The sequence below is a fragment of the Pteropus medius genome, unplaced genomic scaffold (assembly GCF_902729225.1).
Source record: "Pteropus medius unplaced genomic scaffold, Ma_sr-lr_union100, whole genome shotgun sequence".
NCBI classification, from domain to species: Eukaryota; Metazoa; Chordata; class Mammalia; order Chiroptera; family Pteropodidae; genus Pteropus; species Pteropus medius.
Genome location: NW_024349803.1, coordinates 18,330,168 through 18,356,143, shown reverse-complemented (window position 1 = coordinate 18,356,143; position 25,976 = coordinate 18,330,168). Strand labels below are relative to the sequence as shown.

General features: G+C 53.0%; 2 protein-coding genes and 1 pseudogene across 2 annotated transcripts in view; 1 reads left to right on the top strand and 2 right to left on the bottom strand.

Moving 5' to 3' along the window:
* FYCO1 (FYVE and coiled-coil domain autophagy adaptor 1) overlaps positions 1–25,976 on the top strand; it is a 74,822-nt gene that overhangs the window by 42,757 nt on the left and 6,089 nt on the right. Inside the window, exons 15-16 of the mRNA XM_039837548.1 lie at positions 17,639–17,734; positions 20,944–21,154. Coding sequence (XP_039693482.1) covers positions 17,639–17,734; positions 20,944–21,154 — 307 coding nt within the window. The remainder of the gene's footprint in view (positions 1–17,638; positions 17,735–20,943; positions 21,155–25,976) is intronic.
* CXCR6 (C-X-C motif chemokine receptor 6) lies at positions 299–5,545 on the bottom strand. The gene is made up of 2 exons (XM_039837549.1): positions 5,384–5,545; positions 299–2,424 (listed from the first exon to the last, which is right to left on the bottom strand). Exon 2 carries the CDS (start codon positions 2,401–2,403, stop codon positions 1,375–1,377), a length of 1,029 nt encoding a protein of 342 aa, XP_039693483.1. The 5' UTR covers positions 2,404–2,424; positions 5,384–5,545; the 3' UTR covers positions 299–1,374.
* LOC120582541 (uncharacterized) lies at positions 4,757–4,875 on the bottom strand (annotated as a pseudogene).

Genomic DNA, 25,976 nt, shown 5'->3' with positions numbered 1-25,976 from the left:
AAAGCCCGTCGGGCAGATTGTTAGGAGCTAATAAACACACACAGGTGTCTGACATTTAAAACTCCGCCTCATCCTGTGACTACACTGGAGGCACGAAGGCAGCGCACCCAGCGCAGGCGGTGGACGCGGGGAAGGAGCGGGCGCCTTCCCCGGCGCAGTCCACTTCCTCGATAGAGCAGAGCCCCGAAAGCTTACAGCTTGAACTTACTTCTTGGGTCCTGGACCCACAGGTCATCACTTTTGATATGTTTCGGGCATACCACGTAAAGGATAAGGATAAAGGTAGTTTAAAGAGTTTTAAAAGTTTTATTTCTCGGTCATGATAATCTTATGCTATTTGATGCGTGTGAATCATAAATACACATATAGATGTAGGATTTGTGTGTGTGAGAGAGGCATAGGTAATTCACTTTTCAGGTGAGCAAACCCACCAGAGAATCGAGTTCAGAAACACTCCTTAGATTCACGATAGTCTTAAACTCTGCTGCGCACACTTTTCTAGCGCTCTGTGGACCAGTGGGATTCTCAGGTGACTCTGTTTTGGCTCATTCATATTCCCTGGTGCTCAGTCCTTCCCGGATTAACCAGAGAGAACATTAGCATCTACCTGTATAAAAGTCAAGCCCCAGGTGAGGCAGAATCTGATCTCATTTGTCAAGCGCCGGGTGCTCCGGGTCTGAGCCGATGGGCCAGCCCTCATATTCATGGCTGTTCTCATCTCTACTTCCTCCTAGTAGCCAGAAGAATCTTCTGAACTTGGGAGCCCAGAGTGTCACCTGCCATTGGCAGCTTTGTTGACCATACTCCCCTCTTCAGTTCCAGCCCAGTCTCAGTGAAAGAGAACCCGAGGTCTTTAGAGTCACATGCCATTCCTTTGGCGTCAGTATTCTTGGGTATGGTGGTAGGGGAAAGCCTTTACATTTGTAACGGTCACCAAGGCAGCGTGTAGGTCGCCAAGCACCTCAGTCTCTGGCCTGTCCTGCTGCTGTCCCTCCCGAAGCACGTGGGCCACCCTTGAAGCACACACCCACCTGGCTGCATTCAGCAAACCTGAGCTGCCCAGGTGTTTGGAAACTTGACCTAAATACTGAACGCTAATTGGTCTTGTCATTGGCGGCATCGTGTGTAGAGTTGTCTCGCTTTATTAAAATGCGCTTTCGAAAACGAAAAAGGAAAAAAATAAAGCTTTAGGTGTAGGTGTTCGAGAAGGGAACGGATGTGTTCGTGCGGAGAAGCACATCCTGCGCCGGCGGCAGCATTTGGTTACTTCTCCGTGAGAGCGCACAAGCTATAAACAAAGCCTTCCTCGTCGCATCCAGAGGACACAGCCGTAGTCCTGTGAATTCCCGAGCCGCTTCTCCGTGCGCCCAAGGCCTACAGCTGGGACATGTTGGTGGCCTCCACGTTGTGGGAGGCAGAACACGTCTTGGACGTGTCCTCTGAAGACTTCCACTGGCCTGAGGCCCCCAGGTAAGGAAGGCAGCCAATGTCTTTCACAAGTTTCCAGAAGTTCTTGCGAAACTTCAGGCCTGCAAAGCCGTAGAGCACGGGGTTAAGGCAGGCCCGCAGGTAGGCGATGGCCTCCGTCACGGTGATGGCATAGTGGAAGCTGGTCATAGTGTGGTACTTCCAGTTTGTGCTGCGGATGAGCTTCACCAGGTTGAAGGGCGTCTGGGTCAGCAGGAACATGGCTACCACCAAGAAGATGATCTTGAGGGACTTGTGCTTCTGGAAACCTCGGGCATGAAGCAGGGTCTTGATTATGATCGAGTAGCAGACAATCATGGTGATCAGTGGCAGGAAGAACCCCAGGGTCATCTGGGTGGCAAGAACCACAGTGGAAATCTCGTCGTCGTGGTACCCACAGATGGACTTGTCGACGTGACGGACACTGCCGTAGAGGACCTGCGGCAGAGAAACCAGCAGGGAGACCACCCAGGTGGACAGGCAGATGGCCTTCCCCCAGCTCTTGCGCTTGGCCTGCTGGTTGTAGGCCTTGGTGGCCTGAACCACTGCAATGAAGCGGTCCACAGTGATGCAGGTGAGGATGAGCATGGACGTGTAGAAGTTTTGAGTATAGATGCCCAGCAGGGTTTTGCACATGACCTTGCCGAAGACCCATTCGTGGATGCCCGCGTAGGCCCAGAAGGGCAGAGTGCAGACAAACACCAGGTCGGCCAAAGGCAGGTTTATCAGGAACACGTCTGTCAGGCTCTTCGGCTTCTGGTAGAAGATGTATGTGACCAGCACCAGGGAGTTCCCCAGCAGGCCACAGACGAACACCGCCACATACACGCAGGGCAGGAACAGCTTCCTGAACTGCAGGAAGTGTTCGTGCGCCTGGCTGCTGTCGTCGGCGGTGTCGAAGAACCCGGGGTCGGCGTAGTCCTCGGTGGTGTCCATGGTGTCTGTCCTGATGAACACCTGTGAGTGAAAACACAGGAGTGTATTCAGGGCTGAGGATTCACGCCTCCAACCTTCCCACTGTCCTGTTGCCCACATTCAGGGGGCAAATAATCACCTCCCAGACCCCGCCGCTGGTCTCCGTACCCGCACAGCCAGGTATACAGGTGATGGCCAGTTCTATGGGGAAGTAGCTCAGACAGGACAAGAAATTCTCAGGATCCCACCCACGTGGGAGACGGCGCACGACTGACCCCGCGCACAGTCTATAAACTCCCGCGCTGACTGAGCAGAGGGCCCCGTGGTGAGATGGAGACAGCGCCCTTTCGGAAGAGTGGCACCTGCCCATGCCTTGCAGCAGCTGCCCACCCACCCGGTGCCCCGTTTTCTGTTAAATTGCACCCCGCACCACCCCCTGGGGAAGCCGAGGCACGTGTTCCCCATCCAGGGCGTTCCTGGCGGCCAGGTGTACGGGGCACAGCCAGGACTGCTCGTGCGGGATGGGCACCCTGCCTCTTCCTGCCCTCAGCTGCTTAGGGACAGCTGATGGGAAACACGGCGTAGGAAAGCACGTGGCCGCCCACAGCTTAGCTTGGCTTAGCTGGCTTCTGGACCGGGGAGTTGGAGTTCTCACACCCCGACCTCAGCTCTCCCCTTTATCACTTGCCACCGTTAAGACATTCCACCAAGACAGCCTCGTTTCCTGAAGGCTTTTTGACCTTCGAGAATCTCTTAAGAGGTAGATGTCCCCAGTAGAGGACATTGTTTTAGCTTTTATGATGAGCAGTTTAGGGCTGAGGGGTCCCTTCTACCAAATGGAAGAGCTGTTCAAAGTGGGACGCCCGCTGGATGGGCTACCGCAGCGAGGCCAGTGGCCGGCCTGGCACCGAGGCTTGTGGCAAAGCCCAAAGAGCTGCTGCTCTTGCTCAGGGCTCCCGGCCCTTCAAGGCGTCTGTTCCCTTTGACCCTTCTCCTTGCCCTGTGACCCTGCTGAGGACTACAGCCAGGACGTAGAGGTGGTATAACCCACGGCGTGGGAGCAGAGGCAGTTGCAGTAACATCGGTGGGCCTTGGAGGGGCAGGCCACTGCCCTGCAGAACCACGGCACACAGCGGCTCATCCCCAGTGACCCGGCGTCATGCCCTGCTAGTGCCTCAAGAAGATGCTTTAAGAGGAGCAGGCATTTGGTTCAGCAGATTGGGAATGGCAGCGGGCCAGACGAGGGCATGTGAAAGGAGGCATCATCTTCCTAATCCACTCAGACTTAATTTCCTGACGAAACTGTCAGCCCTGGTGCTGCTGCCTTGGTCCTTCCTGGGGACAAAGCGCCCTTTATCTCCAAGGAAGGACCTTGCCTTTGGGATAAGACTACTTCAGAAAAGGTCCCTGCCCCTAGACCCCAAACCGTTAGCTCTCGAAGAGTGACAGGCCAGCCAGTGGGCATTGTGCCCCACCAGCTCTCCGGGCTGCTTGGTTAAGTAGGTCAGATGACGGTATGCATGTGTCACTGCTTCACACTGGGACAACTTTTTTAGTCATCATTTAGAAAATGAAACAGACGTCTTTGCTTTCCTTAAGAGTAACGTCAGATCTCCATTATTGCTTGACTAACTTTTGCTTGTTTTTTAAAAAATCCTATTATGGCTGTCATTGGACCCTTCCACTGACGTTACACGTTTCTTCCAAGGCCCCGTGCAAATTCTTTTGTGGTAATCGGCGAACTTTAATAATATGTTAACAGATTTGAACTGCATAGTTCTGTGCTGATAGCATAAAAAGTTACTTTTCCTCCTAGAGATGTTAAAACCATTCATTTATCGTCTATAACCAAAGTTTCATGTAGATGTCTGAAATTTTTTGAAAAGTAACATACATCTTTGACATAGTGTAAATGTTTGATAAAACATAAATAAGCAAATTATAATTCAGACATTAGTAGAGTATAACTAATGTATAGAAAGTGCTTTTAATATTTGAAAAATGCAATACATTTAAATTGCTCAGAAGAATGTAAACACCAAGTAAATACGCAAAGTTAGTATTGGCTGTTACTATTACAATGGATAAGTGACAAAAAGAATGTAAAATTAATCATGAGTCTTAGCCTGGATCGTAAACCCTTTTGAGAATTTTGAAAAAGCCACAGGCCTTTTTCTCAGAAATATGTACGCACACACCTGCAATTTTGGGGGTTCGTGAACCCTTTTGACTCCATCTGCCACATGTTTAAGAATCCATGATAAGCTATGGAATTTTGACTGTATTTTTTTTTTCTAGGCAAGGCAACCCTTGGCTGACCTCACAGATTGTAAGGACCTTGTCAGCTTATAATCCCTTATTTTTTATTTTTTTACACCTACAGCATCTGGTCTTCCTAGGTGGTCTCCCATCCAAGTACTAACCAGGCCCGACCCTGCTTAGCTTCAGAGATCAGACAGAATCGGGCTTGTTCAGGGTGGCAAGGCCGTAGAATGACTGTATTTTTTAACAGAGAAATGACCAGATTTTATCAGCAGTTTACTTCTGGCTGATAGAATCAGGGATGACTTATTTCCCTCCCTCCTTTATATATGTTTATATTTTCCAAAATTTCTTTAGTAGTATATTTACTTTTTTTTTTTAAGAAAGTAAACCATAATCTGAGACAGCAGCCCGTCTTATAAAATGCAAAAGAAACAAAAACAGATTCTTCAGTGAAAAATATCGACAGGGACCAGAGTCTCCTTGTCTCCCTGGGAGGGTCTGAGTGTTCCTTCCTGCCAGTACCATTAGCTTTCAAGCACTGTGTGCCCAGGATCTTGGTAAGTCATGTTCACAATCCTCTAACCCTCAGCAAACCAGCAGAGGTGGCATTATAACCAAGAGCAGTTGAGCTGTAAAGCCTGGGCGTTTTACACCAGACAGCCACAGGCAGGAATCCGAGAGCTCTAACCCCCTGGAGTTAGTCTCTTACCTATCGAGAGAAAGGCAAATGACTCACCAGTGGAGATTGTCAGTCTGCTCCAGAGTTCAGCCTTGGCGCAGCAGCGTGGTGTGCCTCTACCTCTCTGTGATGTGGTCTGTATTTCCGCTGATTAGTTTTTAAGAGCTCCCAGTGCTCTTAACAGACCCAACCCATCTTGCAGATCAGAACCCACATGACCTGCCTGCATCCATGTAATTTGGGAGTCAACGGTAGGAAGCACTGGCTCTGATACTGCATACCTCCTTGCAGTCTAGCTGGAGACTTAGTCTTCTGCCAGGACCTGAGAGGGTTTTTATTGGTAAACCGAAGGAGAGCAATAAGTAGACCTGGCTCTAGCAGTCCACTGAAGGTGGCATCCGCACCTTCCAGTTATTTCATTCGCTAGTCATACGTCTCTTTGGAACAGTTGGTTTGGGACCAGTGCAAAGTCCATGCTGTGGCCCGGGTTCCGTGTACGCGTGCAGCCCCAGCGTACGTGATAGCTACTGATCCTCACAGCAGCGCCGCGGCGTCGGCGTCCCCATTGTATTGATGAGCACTGAGGACCGTGGTCCAAATAACAGCCCCTTACCCGCACAGCTGGTAATGGGCTCTTCCAGGACCCCAACCCAGGTCTGTCGCTGCCGGCCGATGAGCTGGGTGGCTTCCAGGTGATGGGTCCGCCTGAGGGCCTGATGCAGCCCCGCCTCTTAAACCCACACCCCTGGGCCCTCGGCAGGTGGTGCTCGCCCACCCCGCTTATCCTGGCTGGAATCACATATCCTGAGGCTGCCCTCCCCATTGCTGGAACTCGCCAGATACCGAACATCTCGATCACAGCACAGTTCCAGTTGTTGGTTTCCATGATCCCGAAGTGCTGACACTTCTGGGAGGTGACACTGGAAGGCAGGGGTTGGAGGAGCGGCTTCCCTCTGCCTCGTGCCCCGTTTCTGCTTTCCCCAAAGCCGCTACCCTCTTGCTGGGGCACCAGGCCTCTCCCGCCTGATTCCACACTCCCATCAACCTGCTCCCCGCAAGGCTGGCCCTCTGCCCCACCTGCTGGGCAGCCCCTCTCCTGTGGTCCTTCCTAAGGGCCGGTGTCAGGCATTGGGAGCAGGGGCCAGAGGCAGCCCCAGGGTCTGGAGACTAATAACAGTCCTGTTGGGATTCGCGCCCTGGCCTGGGCGTACATTTGTCTGATCCTGGTCACTTCGAGACGAATAAGCAGATTAGAGAGGATAGCTCACTTGCCAAGAGCACATTTGTCCCCAGGACTCACCCAGGATCTGACTGACTGGTTCTTGTACTACTGTTTCTGAATATGGAGCTCCCCCAAGGGAGCTGCTAAAAGATCTGAAGACGTCTACTGGATTTTCAAGTCTTTTTTGAATGAACTAGTTCAAACTCTCTTTTCCACCAAATGAGTCCAGATGAATGAGCTGTCCCCTGAGGACTGGAACCGTCAGGCTGTAGAGCATGGGAACCTCTAGACTGATGAATGGATGGCCTAGTGGGTGGGTAGAAGGGGATCAGTGGACGAATAAACACGTGAAGAGGCCAAACCAAAAGCTGGAGGGGAGATGGGCCGAAGCACCCATCCTTCTGAAAGAGACCTTTCGTGGTAAGACATCCCTTTGGAGTGAGCCAGACTGACATTCTGTGATCTTCAAGCTTTGAGAGATGAGCTTTTCCCAGGGACAAGGCAGCCATGCCATTTGAGACCAGTTCCTTGAGGCAGAGTGAGAACAAACAGCCTGAGCCTCGTCGGACATCCTCGGCCGTGCCCTTCTCTCTTAGCTGTCACTTGTGCTCTGCAGGGAAACCCAGGCCTTGGGCTGGTGCTCTAACAGCGGTGTGCCCAGCGTGTGTGCTGGGGGGTGGGGCGGGGGGTGGGAAGCGTGTATTTGAGGGAGCAGGATCGCGTTTATTGTAAGTCTTCTCCAGTGACAAATCTGCAGGAACAGATTGGAGAAATGGAAGCCGTTCCTAATTTGCGGGCCAGAATTTTATTTCAGCTGCTTCACAAAGTGCCTTTTGTTACCTGCCAATCTGTAGTGTTCATTGTTTTAAGAGCATTACTTTTTCTTTGCAACTGAACTCTAAACTTCTTAAGGGCAAGTAAGTACCCAGTCGTGTGGATTTCCCCTCGAATACTTAAACATTTTCTCAATAGACTTGAGGAAAGAATCGCAAAGGGCAGCCCTGCGTGCTGCAGGTTTATCTTGGAAGCCAGACTGTGTTGGCCTCACTTTTCCCGAACACCTGACACATTCTTGAGCCAAGACCTGAGTCGGGGTGTCAGGACCCTACTGGGGCAGTTACTGCTGCTGGCAGAAGAGACTAACACTGTAAGGCACTGGTGGCTGAGGAGCTGTGGAGGATGAGTTAAAAGGTCCTCAAACACCAGCCTAGCAGAAGGCAGTGCGTTGGGCGTGGCTTGCTCAGCGGCGCCCCCAGGCCTTGGTTGCGAAAATGAGCCTGCATGATTTGCCTGTTTGTGTCACCGTCCTCGTTACCAAGTAATCAGAAATCAGATTACCAGAAGTGTTCTTTACTTGTTTTTTAGGCAAAAAGGACACCAATGACTAAAAGAAGAACTAGGAATTTAATAGTAAAATAAAAAGATGCCCCCGATCCCACAGTGAATGGTCCACAGCATGACTCAGTCCAGCCTTCCAAACCGTGCTGATCAGTAGAGCCTTCTGTGGATAGGCACAGTGCTGTCCTAACTGCGGACACTGGCCTGTGTGGCTCATGCAGCCAAGGAGCCAAGTTTTTCTTTTTTTTTTAAATTTTGATGAATTTGAGTTTCAGTAGCCAAAAGAGGCCAGCAGTTGCTGTATCGGACAGTGCAGTTGTAAACCAAAGACCTCTGCAGTTCAGACTGTCCACAGATAGAGACTGAGCTGGGGGGTCTCAAAAAATAGACCCCATGTGATCGGGCAGAGCTCCACTTCTAACTGTGGGGCTTAGCGAGGCAGAGGAGTAGACGGAGCCCTCTGTGGAAGGCTGTCAGCAAGACACTAGAGCCATAGCGGATTTCTGGCCACCTTCTCTGGCCAGTCTAAACAAGCAGAGACTCTGCTCCCCAGATAGTCTGCAGGATTGAAGCACTGTAATTAAATGAAAAAGGCGAAGGCATTTTGATTTGCGAGAAGAAAGTACTGTAGATTCCAACTGCAGAGACCAGGCTGGAGGGACCCAGCCCGTGATCCCTCATCCAGGCAGGCGTGGACCCCTGCACTGCATCGCCGGGGACTCATCGTCTGCCTTGTCTGTGGTCACGTCTTTATTCTTACTTGTTTTTAAAGTGGAGCCTAGGTCGTGTCCTTTGTTGGGGGCATGAGGCAGGTAACCACCTTAGCCTGAGGCATGTAATCCAGTCATTACTGAGCACAGGCTATGTGCAGGCCAGGTCACGGGGACACCAAGATGACCACCCCCCGGGGCAGAGCAAGTTGACACATGTGCATGCCTCAGGACAGGTTCTGCTGGACTGGCCACAGCAGTGAAAGGTGACATGCCATCAGCCGTACGAGGCCACAAAGGTAGTAAGTAGTAAGCTCCCATTGCCGGAGCACGGGGAGGAGAAAGGCCACCTGTGGACAGTGAGTTCATCTCACATCTTTTCTAAGAAAAACACCTCGGTGGCAACAAGAGGAAATGGCTCTGGCAGGAGATAGGCTGCCCCCTTGTGGCCTCGCTTCCCCCTGTCATTCTCAAGCTCTCATCCTTTGACATCTAACACAGTTGCTTGGACATCTTCTGCATCCCACAGTAAGAGATACATTTTAGTGTACGTGTGTAGACTAAAAGTCAAAACACGAGCCGCATGAAACAGTACTTACCCTCACAACATGCAGTATGCTATTGCATTGACAGTTTCTATTCCATTTTTTTTAATGTCGGCTGTAAATAAATTGATTCACAATCCACTAAATGGGTCATGACCCACAGTTTGACAATCCACTGAAAAGAAAACCCTGCCCCTCATTGCCTTCGAGACCGCGTCACCCACCCCTGCCCACTCAGCTCCCTCATGCAGCGCCTCAGCCAGGACCGGCAGGGGTCTGGGGGGCCCACTCTGGGAATCATCTGCCTACAGGTAACTGGGTTGTTGAGATGGTCGGAGGAGGAGGAGATGCAGGAAGTGAGAGAGCAATAGATTAGGACATCTTTTAGCCTAAATGTAGGAGGGTCGAGAGAACCAGCTACAGCTGTCAGTTTGTTTTAGCGTATCTATTCATCTTTCTCATTTATGGTGTTTGCACTTTGGACAAGGATAAAAGCAAATGAAATAAAGTGGGCCTGAGTGGCCTCGGGCCGTCTCCTTCCCCTGGATCACGCCTCCCTGGCTTGTCAAGTGGTGGGGGGCGGCGGTGATCAGACTAGTTGGTCTCTTGAGCTGCTTCTTGCATTGACATTCTAGGATTCTGTTTGTCCCAGGGCGAGGGGTCGGGGGTCTGGAAGCCAGTGATTGGAAGAGCAACAAGGAGGAGGTCAGAGGTTGGGGCTGGGCCGGGGAGGGAAAGGAAGGTCGCGTGACAAGGCTTACCCTTGGCGGCGGCCCCTTCAGGACGTGTTCTTGCTCCGCGTTCCCCGGGAAGATGGGACAAGGCCAGCGGCAGGGAGCTGGCGACCAGAGTGACCCCACCTCTCGCCCAGCCAGTGGGCTCCCTAAGGTGCCTTCTCCGAGCCCGCTGAAAATGGGAGTCTTCTCAAGCCCGCAGAACCGGCGCTCCATCTGCTTCCATCTCCTCCCATGCAAAGAAAAACAAGTCCCACAGGAGGAAAGGGCTTATCCAGAGTCGTCACAGTTAGTCATAAAGCCAAGCCTGGGACCCCCTTGCAGCGACAGTCACTCCCATCCCCAAAGAGCTGTGCTGCCTTTCTACCCTCTGGCCACAGTGAGCCACAGGAGCCCCACTGCTCAGGGCTTGGGGTGCTCAGCCCCCGCAGGGCAGGGTGCGAAGATGGGCTGTCCCACCTGTCATGGGCTGTACAGACACAGCCCCAGCAAGGCACCTGGCTGGTGCTAGTGGGCGTCTGATTATCTAGGCAGCCCCGGAGGCGCCCAGTGCCAGTCCCCACCACCACCACCACCCCGCAGCAGCCCCCCAAGAGCATCCTCCCACACCCATCCTCCCACATACAGCTCCCATCCTCAGTACTCCAGCAGGAGACAGGAACGAGGCTGAGAAATGGGAGCTGTATGGCAGAGGGCAGCTGCCAGGCCTGGTGGGGAGCAGGTGTGATGTCCAGGCCGTTCGAATGAAGCCAAATCTTGAGTGCGGAGATTTCTCAAGTGGCCAGAGGCCCCTGCCCGTGCAGGGCCTGTCCTTCAACACAGGGGGCCTTGTACGTTGGCAGCAAACAGTCTGGGTTTGTGTCTGTGAAAATCCTGTTTGAGGTGAAGGAGGCTGCAGTCTGTCTTTGGGTATGGACCTGCTAACCTAGCATCTGCCACTTCATGTGTGACTCAGGGTCTTCCTCTTTCAAGGATCTGTCCTTGATTCTTTCCTTGAGTTCGTCAACATTTCTTCCGCCCTTTTCTCCTGAATTTACACTAACGATTTATACTCCCATGTACGTTTCTTAGCCAGTAGCCCCAAATCTCTGTGGTTCCTGCAGATGGCAGTGGCCGATGGCCGTGTGCCATCCAGTATGGCAGGGAAAGCTCACCTGCAGCGGCTGCTTTCCAGGGGCTCGTGCTCCAGGGGGAGGTAAGACCCAAAAGCAATAAGCGAGGCCCCACGTGACTAGCGCTGTCATGGGATGGCTGATGGGAGTGCGGGGTGGAGGAGCATAGAGAGTGGGAGCAGGCTGCAAATGCCACCTATTTTTAAGACCCTGGAGTGAAGCCACCTGTCACCTCCCCCAGACTCGTATCAGTGAGGTGCTTTTGAGGCCGTTGTACTACATGTCTCACAGATGTTCCCGCCCCCACAGTTGAGTGACAGCCAGAACGGGCTTAGACGAGGCTCACTGAATTTTGCCAACTCTGAGTCACCCCTTTCTGTATCCACATGGACAGGGCCTGGGTACCTCAGGTGGACCCTCCCAGAGTCCTCGACACAGGAGGTAGACTGCAACAGACTGTCCACTGCCTCTCCCTGCGGGCGGTTGCGGTGCCAGCGCCTCTTCCTGTGGAGGGATGAGCATCTGCCCCCACCGCAGCGGGCTCGGCGGGGCACTCGCCTGGCGGGGCACGTGAGCAGCAGTGCAGTGAGGTGATGAGCTCCACCTCCAGGCAGAAGCTCTGCAGCACTAGGCTCGGTGGCTGTGCCCCTTCCTGTTTCCGTGGGGTACGGGCCCTTCACCCCTCAGGGAGGAGCTTCGGGCTGTGAGTACCCTCCCCGTTGTGGGTCAGCGCACTGAGGTGGGGTTGTGGTGGGACTGCTTCAGCCTTTCCTACCCACTTCTCGTTGCCCAGTGTCAAGGGTCACTCTGCAAGTTAGGTTTTCCAGAGGACGTTCCTTGTACGGCTGTAGATTCGGCGTGTGTGTGGGGACAGGTGACTTCCGTTGCCATCTGGAACCAGAACCGCCTCTTTTGTATTTCCACTGCCCCAGAGGTTATAGTAGGACCCGCGCTCCCCTGAGCCCTGGGATTCAGGGTCTGCTAGTTGGCGGGGGGCTGTGGAGCCCTTCCCCGGCACACCAGGGCGGCACACCAGGCCACAGCCCGGAAGGCGCCCTCAGCCACGCACGCCAGTTTTCCAGCACAGTCACGGCTGTGCTCTGGGCGGGTCTGGGACCTGGTGCCCGCGTGGGCGTGGACGTGGACGTAGAGATCGCAGGGTCTGGATGCTCGGTGTCAGCTGGCTGACCTTGCGTGTGCCACTGTGTCTGCTGGGACCGCCTTCCATTGTGAAAATGAATAAAGGATGCCTCCTTCCTTTTTTCCTTTTTGTGTATGACAAGGAAGGCGATGCCCTCGGGGCCCTCACCCAGAAACACGGGGATCATTATAGCCAGCTAGATCCTGTGGCACAAGGGTACCTTCCGGGCCTCAGCCATTCCTGTCACTGTCCTTTTGGTTAAGGCCACTGGAGAAGTAGCCACAGAATCCCCTCTAGCCATCTTTGTACCCCAAGCAGTGGGATCCCTCCAGAACTCCTGTCACTCACCACCTTTGGGCCAGTCATCCCCCGTCGCTCATTTATGAAACCTCCTTAACCGCTCCTCACATCCCTCTTTCTCACTGTAAGAACCTCAGCCTGGCCACGCTTCTCCCCCCTCCATGGACGATCCTCCTCACCTCGTGACTGACAGATCACCTCCTGACCCGCCGTGGCGACTGAGAAACTCCTGTGGAGAGACTGACTTCCCATAGTGCTCCCAGGGTTCTCACGTAAAGGGCAGAGCGGTAAACATCGTGCTGGGTGTGTGGCAGAAGCCCCTCGGCTGTGGGCCACCTCGGCCCGCCCGACTGGCTGAGCTGCACATTTTCTCAGGCCTGCATTTTAGCCAAGAACAAGACTAAATGTTTACACTGCTGGTAGTTACGCCCTTGGAGTCACGGTGACTGGAATGCTGTAGAAACGGCGAGGCTGCCTCAGCTCTGATGAGGACAAATTAATAATTGCTCCTCTGTCCAGAGGTTATTAGATGCCACATGCTCGCCTTCCAGACTTACTCCCTGGAGGCTCACGAAAACCCCCTCACTGATACTTCTGCCAAGAACACTGTTCTCAAAGGAACCAATAACCGAACCTTATCTTGGTCCAAAGGGATGTTTTTCTAAATCATGATCTAGAAAAACTGCGTAGAGATGTCCAACAATTGGCCCCAAGAAATGAAAGATAAAATTGGAAATGTAATAACTGTTGGTTTGATAAAAAGAGAACTCTGGTTTGGGCCAAATAACAATCCAGTTCAGCCAGAGAGTCTAATATTCCCATTACCGTGATACGTGTGTCGAATCATTGGTCTGCAGATAAAACGATAAGCTTTATGGATTAGTAAGGCCACACAAAGTGCCTACGTTCCTTGCACACCTGCCCAAAATACAGTCCGAGGAAACCCGTTCACACTGCCCGCATACGCTTTAACTTATCCGACAGACCAAGGTTTGGGGAATGGATTTCGTGCAGCTACCCCCATCTCGTGGAGAGAAATGTGTTTTAGTCGTGGTTTCTATGTCTTCTCACCGGGTCGAAGCTTTCCCTTGTAGGCAGACTACTGCCTCTTCTGCGGCTAAATTCTGGGGACCCCCACCCTTGATCTTCATAGCGACCAGAGAACTCACTTCACCGGTCAGGTGGTTCAACAGGTCAGTGCTACTTGGCGGGTGGAACACCAACTGTGTTGAGCAGCCCTAACCCTCAGCTGGACACACAGACGGAATTATTAATTGGCAAAATGTGCAGAACCCCTTCAGATGCCCTGCGCCGCCATGAATCTTCTTAGATCTCGGGCCCGCCCCTTGCAGAACTCGTAAGCGCTCGCGCTTTGGAATGGTCACAGGTTGCCCGCTGCTCCTAGCTCCTGCCTCCTGACCCACGCCTTTGAAAGGGAGCTAGCGTCAGTATCATCAAGGCCATGTCGCTTCTGCTGCAGGTAACCGCGCTTCGGCAGAACGGTTTCCACAGCACGCTCCCAGGAGCGGGAGGCCTCGAGCATCGCTCCATGTGACCCAGAGAGTCTGGCTATTGGAAAAGATATTCCCAGAAGACTGTCTTCAGCCTTGTCGGAAAGGTGCCTGTGAGGTTCTGCTAAGTAACCCCCGTGCTGCCAAACTCCTGGGAACAGACTCTTGGATTCCGTGTCACATCTCAGGAAAGCACCAAACCCTCACTGGCCCCACACACCAACCAGTGACCTGAAAATAGAGATTTTCAGGAGCTGAAGCAGATGACCGCCATAGGAGACAGCTTTCCAAAGATGGCCAGGCCAGGCCTGCGCACCGTCTTCCCCGACTGCCTCTCGCTTTTCCTTCGTTCTCTCTTTCTTGGAAAGACAGTGCCCTTATCTGCCTTTCTCAGTCCCTTAAAAAAGGGGGGGAACCTCCTCGACTGTCACCCAAAGTTCACAATGTTGGAGACCCCTTGGTCTTACCTGTAACCATTTTCTCTCTGGTCACAGATGCCGTTGTGGACTGTGCCCGCAAGCCTATAGACGTCACCTACCGGGTTAGGCTAGCTGGGTGTTTCTGGGGCCAGGTGTTCCCATACCTTGTTCCAGCCTCTCCCAGGGTAACCGTGCGAGCTCAGTTCGACCCTCCGTCCTCGCTAGTTGGACTGTCTTTGCTCCCCCATGTTCTTTTCCTTGTCTAAGTGTGATGTGTCTCCCTTGGGAGATCACCCAAGGGAGTTTGCATCGCCCAAGGATTTGGGAACAGGTTTACACCTCTTTGCAAGGATTTTAAAAAAGGCCCCTTTGGGAAGGGACGGCCTGTCAGAGAATGTCGTGTTAATCCCTCTAACCCACGGCTTGAAAGGGTCGATCAGGAAATTCCAGCCGATGACTCTATCAATAACCAGACCTTAGCCGGAGTCCTCGGTGCTCCCCTTGGTTTTGCTTTTGCTTGCTGCGGACAGCATTTCCCATGGGCATTGAGTGCTTTAGGCAGCTGGCCACGTGGAGGTCAGTGTTTATCGGGACATTTGCCTGTTCCTGTTAACCTTCGTAAAAAATCAGAGGCCCCCATCGGTCCCCTCCATTAGCCTCTGTAGCCATCTTAAACACGGAAGCCACGGAAGCCAGTGAGAAATCACCGTAACCTTGAACTCTGTTCTTCTCCAGTGAACTTTTGTTCAGAGCAGCCCTCCACAGTACTTCCAGGGGATGTACGTGACTCCTGGTTTTCTCCAGTGAGTCAGAGCAAGTGCCAGTGAACGCATCATGAGAAACCTCTTCCTGACCCTGGGAAAACTGGCTGAATCCACAGCCAAAGCGATAGCATCTCAACAACGATCACTTGATTCTGACTCAGGTAGTTTTAGACAGTCACGTGGCCCTTGACTTACCTGCTTGCTGAACGAGGAGGCGTTTGTGTGATAGCAGGCACCACCTGTTGCACACGGACGAATACCTCTAGAGAGGCAGGAACTCAGTTAAGATCGGGGCCAAGCACACTGGTTATAACAAATTTCCCTTGACACTCCATGGTCTTTTGATCTATTTAGCTGGCTGCCTGCAGGTGCAGGCTCCTGATTTAGAACCGTTGTACAAACCGTCGGATTTGTCATAGTACTTTTTTTTTTTAACTATGCTTTTTAAGTTGTAGCTATACCTGTTGCCTGTCAAACCTTTGTAGAAACAATATACCCGATAGGGTGATGACCAGCGCTTCAAGACAACACTTATGACTTTGACAGTTGGGAATTGCCTAAGAGTGCTCCCACCTACCCTACCTCGTGACTCAAATGAGAGGCCCCTATCACTGTACTTTCCCTCAGATGAGGGACATGACAACCTGGAAAGCCGCTTCTTGGCATCGAGGGACGAAACCACTGAATGCAGAAAAACCTGACTCTTGATCAGTGAGGCTTTCGAGGAATGATCTTGCTCCAAAGGGAGAAATGTGAAAATAAATAAAGGAAACCTCATTTTAAATGGAGTCAGGCAGCCCTCGCTGCAGCTTTATAACCAGCAGGAAGAAGAAAGCTAAGAATTATTTTGAGAAGGGAGGACATTTTTCACATAGGAATTTCATCTGCTTTTAAAAGAAGGACGATCGCTCCCTGCCCCAGCGGCTGCAGCCAGTGAGAAATCACCGTAACCTTGAACTCTGTTCTTCTCCAGTGAACTTTTGTCCAGAGCAGCCCTCCACAGTTTCCTCCTAAAGCCTAGTAAAAACTAACCTTCCTTTTGTCTCTTCGGACTTTCCTCTGGTTCACCATAGCTTCCTTGTCTCAAATTATAATTCTCTGCTATTCATGAATAAGCTCATTTTGCTGGGTATAATATAACTGGCTGTTTTATCTTTGAGATCGGTACCAGCGAGGCCCCAGCTGTGCGCTGTGTTCTCGGGTGGAGGGTGTGTGTGGGGCGAGGTCCGTGCCCGCCTCGTGTGTCCTGTACAGTGTCTAAGCAGCGTGGGCCTGGGCTGACTACTTGGGGCACAGTCAGGAGTAGGCGGGGTGGGGGGTAGGGCAGAACTGAGTTCACGCAAGGTCATGCAGGGCGTCGGGGCCACGCTGGCGAGAGGCGGGAGTGCATAAGGGGGCAGTTTGGGGCTTAGTGACCTCACCACCCCAGAGACATTTAGGGAGAGCTCACCAGGGCTGCTGAGAAGGGGGTTCTGGCCACATTTCAGGAAGAATCCCTCGGGGTGGGAAAGCATCTTCATTGATATCTTCCCACAGGGGAGAATCATTTTCCTTTTCTGGACCTAGTTTCCTCTTTGGCAGAATTGGGAAGCAGAGCTGGTTGGGCTTGAGGTCCCCGAGATCATATAAGCCATTGGCCAACCTGGATGTGGGGCCCGGCGGGATGAGCACTCAGCTGGAATCGGGGTGTCTGATTTTGGCCTCGCCTCTCAGGAACTGCCTGGGCCTCTGCGTTCCCATCAGTGAAGTGGGGGACTTCAGTCTACCAGTATGTTCCAAGGATCAGCATTTCGGTAGGGGTTAAAATTAAAACTGTTCCGTGGTCCAGTGAATCTGTGAACGCTGGAGTTAACGCTGAATAGATGTCTTTGCCGCGGGGCTTCTCAGAGCCTCGAGTTTACTGCTTCAGTACACTGTGACTTTCCAGACGAGTATGTGGTGCTCCCTCCCCTGGCACCGGTTTCCCACAGGGCACCCTTTGGGGACCGCGGTATGCCTGCGCTGAGATTCTCCGCACGGCTGGCGGTGGGCGGTGAGGAAAACAGGAGGCATAGCCTCGAACTGCCCCCTTTGCCCATGACTGTCCCACGGCCTCCCTCTTGGCTCACACCCACTCCTGTTCCTTCTGCCCCGGGGGCCTGTTCTCGTTCCCCAGAGATGGGCCGGAGTGGGTGCCCGGTCGTGGATGGGTGCTGAGAAGGCGGGGGCCGTGGTGCTGCCACTTGCCCTGTGGCTGTAGCTCTGCCGGTGTGGATGGGTCGGGGTGTCTGTTTGCCTTATGGCCCCCTGCCCGCACCCCCGGGAAGACGTCAGGGAAATCGCTGCAGCCCTGTCGTCTTCTCCCCGTCCCTTGGCCCTCGGTGCATGGCCCCCCGGGCCTCTGTCCTGGTCCCTCTGGGATCGAAGTGTCCCCATGTGTCCTGAGGTTAGCCGCCTGACTCCAAGACTGAGCCTCGGGATACAGGACCTTATGTGCTGGTGGCTAAATGGCTGTGTTCCCCTTCGTGATCTTTCAGGGACACCACGTCAAACTCACTAACCCCTGAGGACACCGAAGACATGCCCCTGGGGCAGGACGCCGAGATCTGCTTGCTGAAGTCGGGAGAGCTGATGTGAGTGCCAGGTCCCTGAGCGGGACTTACCGGGCGTCGCGTCTGGGGCAGAGAAGCACCGCAGAGCCGGACCTGCCCGGTGCCAGGGCTGGAAAGCACCCAGAGGCTCCGACTTGGCACTGGTGGTGGCTTTCAGTTGGTGCTTTTTATTCTTTCACTTAGGTATCACGTACGGTAAAATTCCCCCTTTTTAGTGTACAATGCTTGGACTTTAAAGATAATACAGCGTAATCACCAGTCACCCTGCCGGGCCCCACGCCCAGCTCAGCCTACAGCTTCTGTGATCTCGGGGACCTCAAAGCCCAACCAGCTCTGCCCCTCAGTTCTGCCACAAAAGAAACCAGTGTCCGGAAAAGAAAAGTGATTCGCCCCCATGTGACGACTCTCGAAGATACAGACCAGTTCCATCCCCGCAGAGTTCCCCGTACCTCTTCACAGCCATCCCTGCTCCACCCCTAGGCCCTGTATTCCTTTTTGAAAATAACCGTATTGTTTTCTTACCATAAAAAAATACATTTTCATTGTAGAAAATTAAGAAAGTAGAAATAAGCACATCGTATTGGTATATAGCCTTCCAGTCTTTTTATGCACTTATACTTGATATTTTTAACGTAAACATCTTTTTAAACTTACTATTGCATGAGTGTTTTTCCATAGCATCCTTTTTCTCCAGTGTTGTATCCAGTGGCTGCATAACTGCAGGACAGCCATTGAGTAGGTTCAGTCACTCATCACGGATATTTATTCAGCACCTCCGACATGCCAGGCACTGTTCTAAGTCCTTAGAGTACATCAGTGAACAAAACAATAAACATGAGTAAATAAGTAAATCATACAGAATGTTAAAAGGTGGTGCTGGCTGTGGGAAAGAAGCAGAGTAGGCTAAGGGGAGGGGAGTCTGCAGTTTTACACAGCGACACTAAGCAGGTGAGACTCGAAGGCGTTTCCGTGCGGCGTGTGAGGGGAAGAGTCTGTGCAAAGGCCCTGGGGCAGGGGCGGCTGAAGCAGAGGGAGCGAGGGAGACCGAGTCAGGGAAGGACGGGCGTCCATGTCACCTCAGACCTCGCTGGCCACCGTGAGGACTTCGGTTCTCAATCTGAGGAAAGGGGGAGCCCCAAAATGAGATTTGGGACAGAAGAGTGACTTATCTAATTTACACCTGAAAAAGGATCACTCTGGTTGCCAAGTGGAGAATGACTAGGGAGAGATGAGGGCAAAAGTAGCGACACCAGTAGCATTTGCATTTATGATGTGAGTCCTGTAGACCAGGGGTCCCCAACCCCTGGGCTGTGGACCGGAACCGAAGCAAAGCTTCATCTGTATCTGCGGCCGCTCCCCAGCTCTGGCGTCACCCTTCAGCTCCTCCTCAGATCATCAGGCATTAGGTTCTCATAGGAGCCCTGGTCTCTGGTGCCACGAAGGTCGGGGACCGCTGCTCTAGACAATAGGCTTTTTTTATTTAAGGTTATAATTGAGCAGAGATGGCAATCCCTTGATGTGTTTTTATTAGCATTTCCTTTGGGGAGACTGAGTATTGTCCTTTCACTGACCAGGTGGTGTCTAGAAAGGTTAATAAGACTAAAGGCATAAGTCAAATAATGATGCAGGGCGAGGGTTCTGGAACATAAAATTATGAAATGGCCCAGCATGGCGGGGCTTTCTGCCCCAGTAAGCGACGCGTATGTGGTCACGCAGTGACGTTTCATGTTAGAGCAAAGACCTCTTCCTCAGTGAACCCCTCTGATTCTCGAAAACTGTAAATATTGGACAAAGCCTTTATTACCATATTAGAAATGAAGCTTAACACATAGAAACATGTTACATGGAATTAAATCCTCACGAAGCTGAGAGACTTAGATCAGAGCTGTTCTTTAGAGCACTGGGGTTTTTTAATCATTGATCAGTCTTCTCATTAGCATGGCTTTGGGGTATTTCCGTCCATCCCCACCGTGTGGGGGGGCGGACAGAACGCTCGGCACCCCCGCTTACCTGCTGCGCAGTCTTGGGCAGGTTACCTAACCTCTCTGAGCTTTAGTTTCCCCCCTGGTATTAGAGGGGACAGTCACATGTTTTCTCCGTGAAAGGCCATTCGGTGTAGTAGAAAGGTGATGGCTTTGGCTCAGACCTGTGTGGACCTGGATCAAGGCTCTTAATCTTTTACACACGATCTTCCTCCTGTGCAGAATGGGAGCGTGACGCTTCCTCACGTAGCCGCTGAGAGAGCACGGAAGCCAGTGAGCAGAGGGCCTGGCACGTAGTGGCCAGCACCGTCCCATTTCACAGTTGACGGGACGAGACTGGCCCAAGGCCACACCAATTCTAAGCGGTAGCCCCGAGCAACACGCTGCCTCTGGAGGGACACACGCAGGAGGGGGCGCCACTCGGTCTCCAGGGGCTGCACGCGGGAGACTTCTCGTTGGTGTCGAGTTCATGCCTGTGTGTTGTTCACGCCAGTCGGGAGGCAGGCAGGGCTGTCCCCGTTTGCAGATGAGGAGAGCGTCAGCCTGCGCAGATAAGTGGGGCGGGTACTTATCTGCGCAGGTCCCTCTGGCTCCACACGCGCTTCCTCACATCACACTGGAGTCCTGCAGAGGGACTCACCGAACACATTAGACTTTTAGAAAAGGCTCTTATCCACCCAGTGAGGGTTAAAGCCTGGGACACAGTCCCCAAGAAGCCTTTATCCCCAAGGTCGTCATACCAGCCCTGCATGAGAGAGTCTGGGTGTCGCAGTTAAGAAAGGTCAGGGTCTCCACATGGACTCTGCGTTTCTCTGATGGGTATGTTTCTGCCGGTGCTGATCAGATAAAAGGGGAGACGGGGCGCTGGAAAGAGGAGTGGGGACAATCGAGCAACAGGACGGGGAGAGCCGCAGAAAGCCGATGCCTCTGCACTCACTTCCTGTCCCCGAGGGCCTTGTGGGCACCACGGCAGCTCCGTCCAGGCGAGGCTTGTCATCCGTGTTTTCCACCCACGTCCCCAATGCCTAGAACTATGCCAGGCGCATAGTAGGTGCTCGGGAAACGTCTGGCCTGAGCCGCGCATCCAGTTTTCTCCCATAATTAAGCATGTTGGTCGAGGTCACCCGGGGCTCATCCTCTCAAGGGCCCCCGGGGTCTCTGGCCACCTCTGAGCCCCAGGCGACCTGACCGGCAGACCCAGACACTGGGCCCACTTCGATCAGATCCCTCTCTGCATTTGTTCTGTAGGATAAAATTGCCCCTCACAGTAGAAGAGATCGCCAACTTCGGGGAAGGCAACAGGGAGCTGTTTGTACGGTCCAGTACCTACAGCCTCATCCCCATCACTGTGGCCGAGGCGGGCCTCACCATCAGCTGGGTCTTCTCTTCCGACCCCAAGAGCATCTCCTTCAGCGTGGTCTTCCGCGAGGCAGAGGACACACCACTGGATCAGTGCAAGGTAGGGCCGGCTCCCCGCCCGTGGGCCCTTCCCGTGAGGGAAGCCAGGGGGGGAGAGCCTTCTGGGACGCGTCGTGCAGAGCAGGCCGAGCGCCTGGGCTTGTCCAGCGTAGGGAAGGAAAGGCCTGGACGCTCAGGAGAGCTGTCTTCAAATGTCTGAAGGTCACTCCTTAGTCAGACAGCTCCATGCTGACCTTGGGATAGATCAGTAGGTGAAACTTGGAGGAATACAGAAGCGTGACTCAGTTTAAGGATAATTTTTTAACAGCCATGCAGAGCGAGAATGGGTCACGTTGGAGTGGGGGGTGACTGAGATCTCTGCCTCTGGTTAGTAGGGTGTTCAGAATCTCACCTTGAAAACGTCAGTAGAGACACAGCCATTGTGTCACTTGGGCGATTGGGCTTAAAATCTTGGTGGCAGATATCAGTTCATAAACTAAGACGTTCTAAGCTTGGAATGTGGACTGTGGCCCAGACCATGGTTCTCAGCCCGGACACAGGCCGCATAGTGCAAACACACAGGGAGCTTTTTAAACCCACCGTGAGGCCACACCCCAGACCACTAAATCGGAATCTGGGGAATGGGACTCAGGCATCCCTGGGCAGTGCCAGTGAGCAGCCAAGGTCGTGACCCACTGGGCCAGATGGAGGGGAGGAAGCTGGAGTGGAGAAGGCGGGGTGCAGTCCAGAGCACAGGAAGGTGAATGGGACCCGTGGTGGCTGATCGAGTGTGTGGCGAGGAAGCAGGGGAGGGTGGGAGCCCCGCGCCTGCTTCTGCAGGGAGAGGGTGCAGGGGGAGGTCGGGGAAGCTGGCCTGGGATGGTGAGGACAGCCAGACATGCCGGAGGGAGCTCAGGGCTGTTGATACGGTCACCAGCACTCTATTTTCCAGGAATGACAAGAATCACGATAGTGACCAGCAGTTTAGAGTCATGTTAAGCAACACTTCTGTGATGTCTTTGTGATAATGTCCATTTGTTCCTCACATACGTGGCCCCCAGGGTGGGCGCCCTGGGCTCAGTGTGGGCCGGGAAGGCCCGGGGCTGAAGGAGGACCAGCTGCTGCCTACGTGGTGGCGTCCACGCGGAGGAGCGGCTGTCCACGTGGGCTTGCTCTCCTGCCGCCCTGCCTGGTCGGGACCTGCTCCCCGTGGGAATTGCTTTGTCATTTCTGTCCTTCTCAGATTCCCTCCTGACATGTCCTTCTAGGCCCCGAGCTGGCCTTATGCATCGGAGTCTCCCGTTCGTTTTTGTTTGAACACTGCTCTGCCTTCTCCTGCTTTCGGGGGCTGGCAGCCATGTCACCTCCCCAGCTCGGAGCCCTCCCTTCCTGAGAGGTTGCGAACCTCCAGCCGGGAGGTCCTGGGCGTGCGGTCCGAGAGTGGGCTCAGGCTCCCCTGCGGACTGTGCATGGGGAGGGGGCCTCACCTGGGCAGGTCTTCGTCCCCGTTTGCGGGTGGGGAGACTGATGCGCAGTGGCAGCGACAAGGCCTCACTGCCAAGAACTCACACCAGCACCTGTGGCCCTCACCTCACGTCCCTGTTCCCAAGGCCCGAAGCACCTAGCACTGCGTCTGCCCAGACTAGACACTGGTGGGCGCTTGCGGCAGGGCGGGAGGGAGGCGACTAAATCAGGTGTCCAGGCCTTTGCTGTCCCACTGCCCACATGTGGCTGAGCCATGGGCCTCCCCCCTTGCTCAGTCCCTCCCCTGCCAAGTCCTCATGTGGTTCCTGCCAAGAGCTCAGGGTCCCGGGCTGCGGTCCTCATCTCTGGCTTCCAGGAGGCCTTCCGGGGGTTATACTCCCAGTGTCCTTCCCACAGCGGACGCCAGGGGGCAGAAGTTGCCCGTCTACGGGGTGAGCGAGCTGGGTGCTCAGATGCGCCTCTGCCTTCACAGGCCTGTTGTCAGCAGGCAGCTGTGAGTGGTGGTGGTTATTTCTGCCTGAGGTCCCCCAAAAAGACATCAGCCTGACAAACCTGTTTCCAGGCACGCATCCCCTAGCATCTGTCCTGGGGGCTCCCCATGTGGTCCCCTGACCGGCCTGGGCCTTATGGGAAACAACAGGATGCCGTGCCAATTACAGCTCTTAAGTTTCACGATCGGGAGGTGCAGACACAAGGAACCGTGCTGTGTGCCCGTAATCCGTTCACAACCACTTACTGAGCTGCTGCTGCACACTCAGTTCCCCCGTTGGGGATAGAGAGAAGAGACGATGTGATCTGCTCTTGCCAAGCCCCAGTGTAATCAGAGAGAGACCCTAGTAAACAGACAGCTGTGATTCCGGGTGGCGTCATGATCGGGGTGGGTGGGCTCTGTGGGGGGTGCCTAAGAAGGGCACCTAACCCAGCCTGGGGACCAGCGATCAGGGCAGGAGACCCCCGGGCCAAACCAGGAGAAGCATGTGGGGACACGGGTTAGAGAAGCATCCAGCCAGGAGCAGCACAGCGGAAGGCTGGCCCCATCTCTAGTGGCACCTGTTAGACACTCCCCACCCTGAGCCACCCTCTCTCCAGAGTGACCTCATCAAGGTCATGGCTTGACACCAAGATTAGAGATGGTGAATTTGGGGAAGGCACTTGATAAAAGAAACAGTACATCAAAGACTTGAGGCTGCCCATGTGCAGAGCGGTGGCCTGATGCCTGGGGACAGTCGGAGAACAGAACACGGACCCTGCCCTCCCTCCAGGCAGAGGACCCACATTTGGCCCGAGAAGCTTGATGGCCTGCCCAGGGCCACAGAGGGAGTCAGGGGAGGAACCAGGACTCAGAGCAAGGACTTTTAACTTTTTATTTTTTAAGTAGCTTTTTCGAGTTATAATCTACATACCATATAAATCACCTTTTTAAAACATACAATTCATCGGGGTTTTTTTTAGTTATGCAACTATCACCACCATCTACTTTTAGATCATTTTCATCATCCCAAAAAGACCTCTAGACCCATTAGCAGTCAACAACCCAGCCTCCACCCCAGCGACCTCCAGCCTGCTCTCTGTCTACAGACTCACCTGTTCTGCACATTTCGTGTCGGTGGAATCACCCAATATAAGGACTTTGTGACCAACTTTTTCCATTTAACCCAGAACCCCTGCTCTGTACCAGGGCCCCAAGCCGCTGTAGCCCCCAGGGAGGTCAGTAGAGCAGACTTGGGACCGTTTTGCAGATACATCGCATAAATCAGGACATGGCCACTCCTGCCCCAGAGGCCGATGGGAGATGTCCGCAGAGCACACACAGTGGAGACCCGTCTTCAGAGGCCCCTGGCCGCATGAGCTTTGATACCAGAGCCTTTGTTAATCTCCCCTAGACGTGTGTGTGTGTGTGTGTGTGTGTGTGTAGGTATGTAGGTATGAAAAATTAGCAATGAGAAAATTTACACAGATTTGACCATGATTAAAAAAAAAAAAAAAACCCATCTGGAATGAACAAAAAGTCTACAGAATAGGATGTTTTCAAGAAATGAACAGTAGTATTTCAAACCTCGCCTCTTCAGAGGCCCTGCCTTAAGGGGCCCTTGGTTGTGGCTTTGTAATCAGGCTGTGACTGTGAAGGTGGGGGCCGTGGGGTGCACGCAGCAGCCTTCCCCTCCGGCAGCTCCCTCCTGCACGTGCGCTCGCTGGAGCGCCTCAGGCCAGGCTCCGAAGTTTTAGTAACAGACCCACGGGCTCTGCCTCCCAGGATTCCCAGTCCCCAGGGGAATTAGAATACTGCGGACCGTTCATGGAACTCGGTGAGATAAGGTACAGAAGTGGCTGTCACAGCCCACACGTAGTAGGTCCTCGTGCGTCTCTGTCCCCTCCAAACTTGTCTTAGGGCCCATCCTGCTCCCAGCGCCACCACCTTCCAGCCAGAGCGAGCATGCCGTGGGGACTCCCTTTCATTTCTCTGACCCGTGTGTCATTTCGTTTCGAAATATTTTGGGATTTTCCAGAGATCTGCTGTCTATTTCTAATTTTGTTCTGTTGTTAGAAAACACGCTGTGTATAACTTGAATGCTTCTAAATGTGAGTGTTTTTTAACAGCCTAGGGTATGACCTGCCTGCCGGATGCTCCGAGTCCACTTGGGAAGAGAGCGCGTTCCGCTGCTGGGTCGGAATGTTCCGTGATATCAGACTCAGTCAGTCGATAGCGTTGTTCAAGGCTTCTCTTTCCTTGAGTTCCTGTCTGCTTATTCCCTCAGTTATTGAGGGAGGTTGAAATAGCCAACTATCATCGTGAATTAATTCTATTTTCCTTGTAATTCTTCCACTTTTCGTTTCATGTGTTTCGAAGCTCCATTAATCAGCAGCATAAATGTATAAGATTGTTATTTCCTCTTGACGAATTGACATCTTTGTCATTATGAAATCATCCCCGATCATATTCTCTGATATAAAATCTACTCTGATATCCATATAGTCCATCCGGTTTCCTTTTGATTAGTGCAAGCCTGGCGGGTATTTTAACATCCTTATACTGTAACCTTATACTGTATCTTAATATTTAAATTAACATTTTTTGTAGGCATGATGGGGTTGGGTCTCGCTTTCATCCAACCTGATCATCTCTGCCTTTCAGTTGGGATGCTGAGCCTTTACATTTAATGGGGTTGTTGATAAGGTTGCGTCTGAGTGTATCATCTTCCTCTTTGTTTTCTGTTAGTCCCATCTGGTGCCGGGTCCCTCTTCCTGTCAGAGCAGTAAGCTAGGACAGTCTACGGCTCACCTCGTTCTCTCTGGGATCAACTGTCCTTCGTTGCCTGACGTCCGGTGTCTTGAAAACCATTGTTTTGTGTAAATCCGGGGCCAACAGGGGACAGCCAGACAGATGGATTTCACCTACG

Coding starts and splice junctions, on each gene's coding strand:
- CXCR6 (XM_039837549.1), bottom strand. CDS start 2,403: ATGGACACCACCGAGGACTACGCCGACCCCGGGTTCTTCGACACCGCC.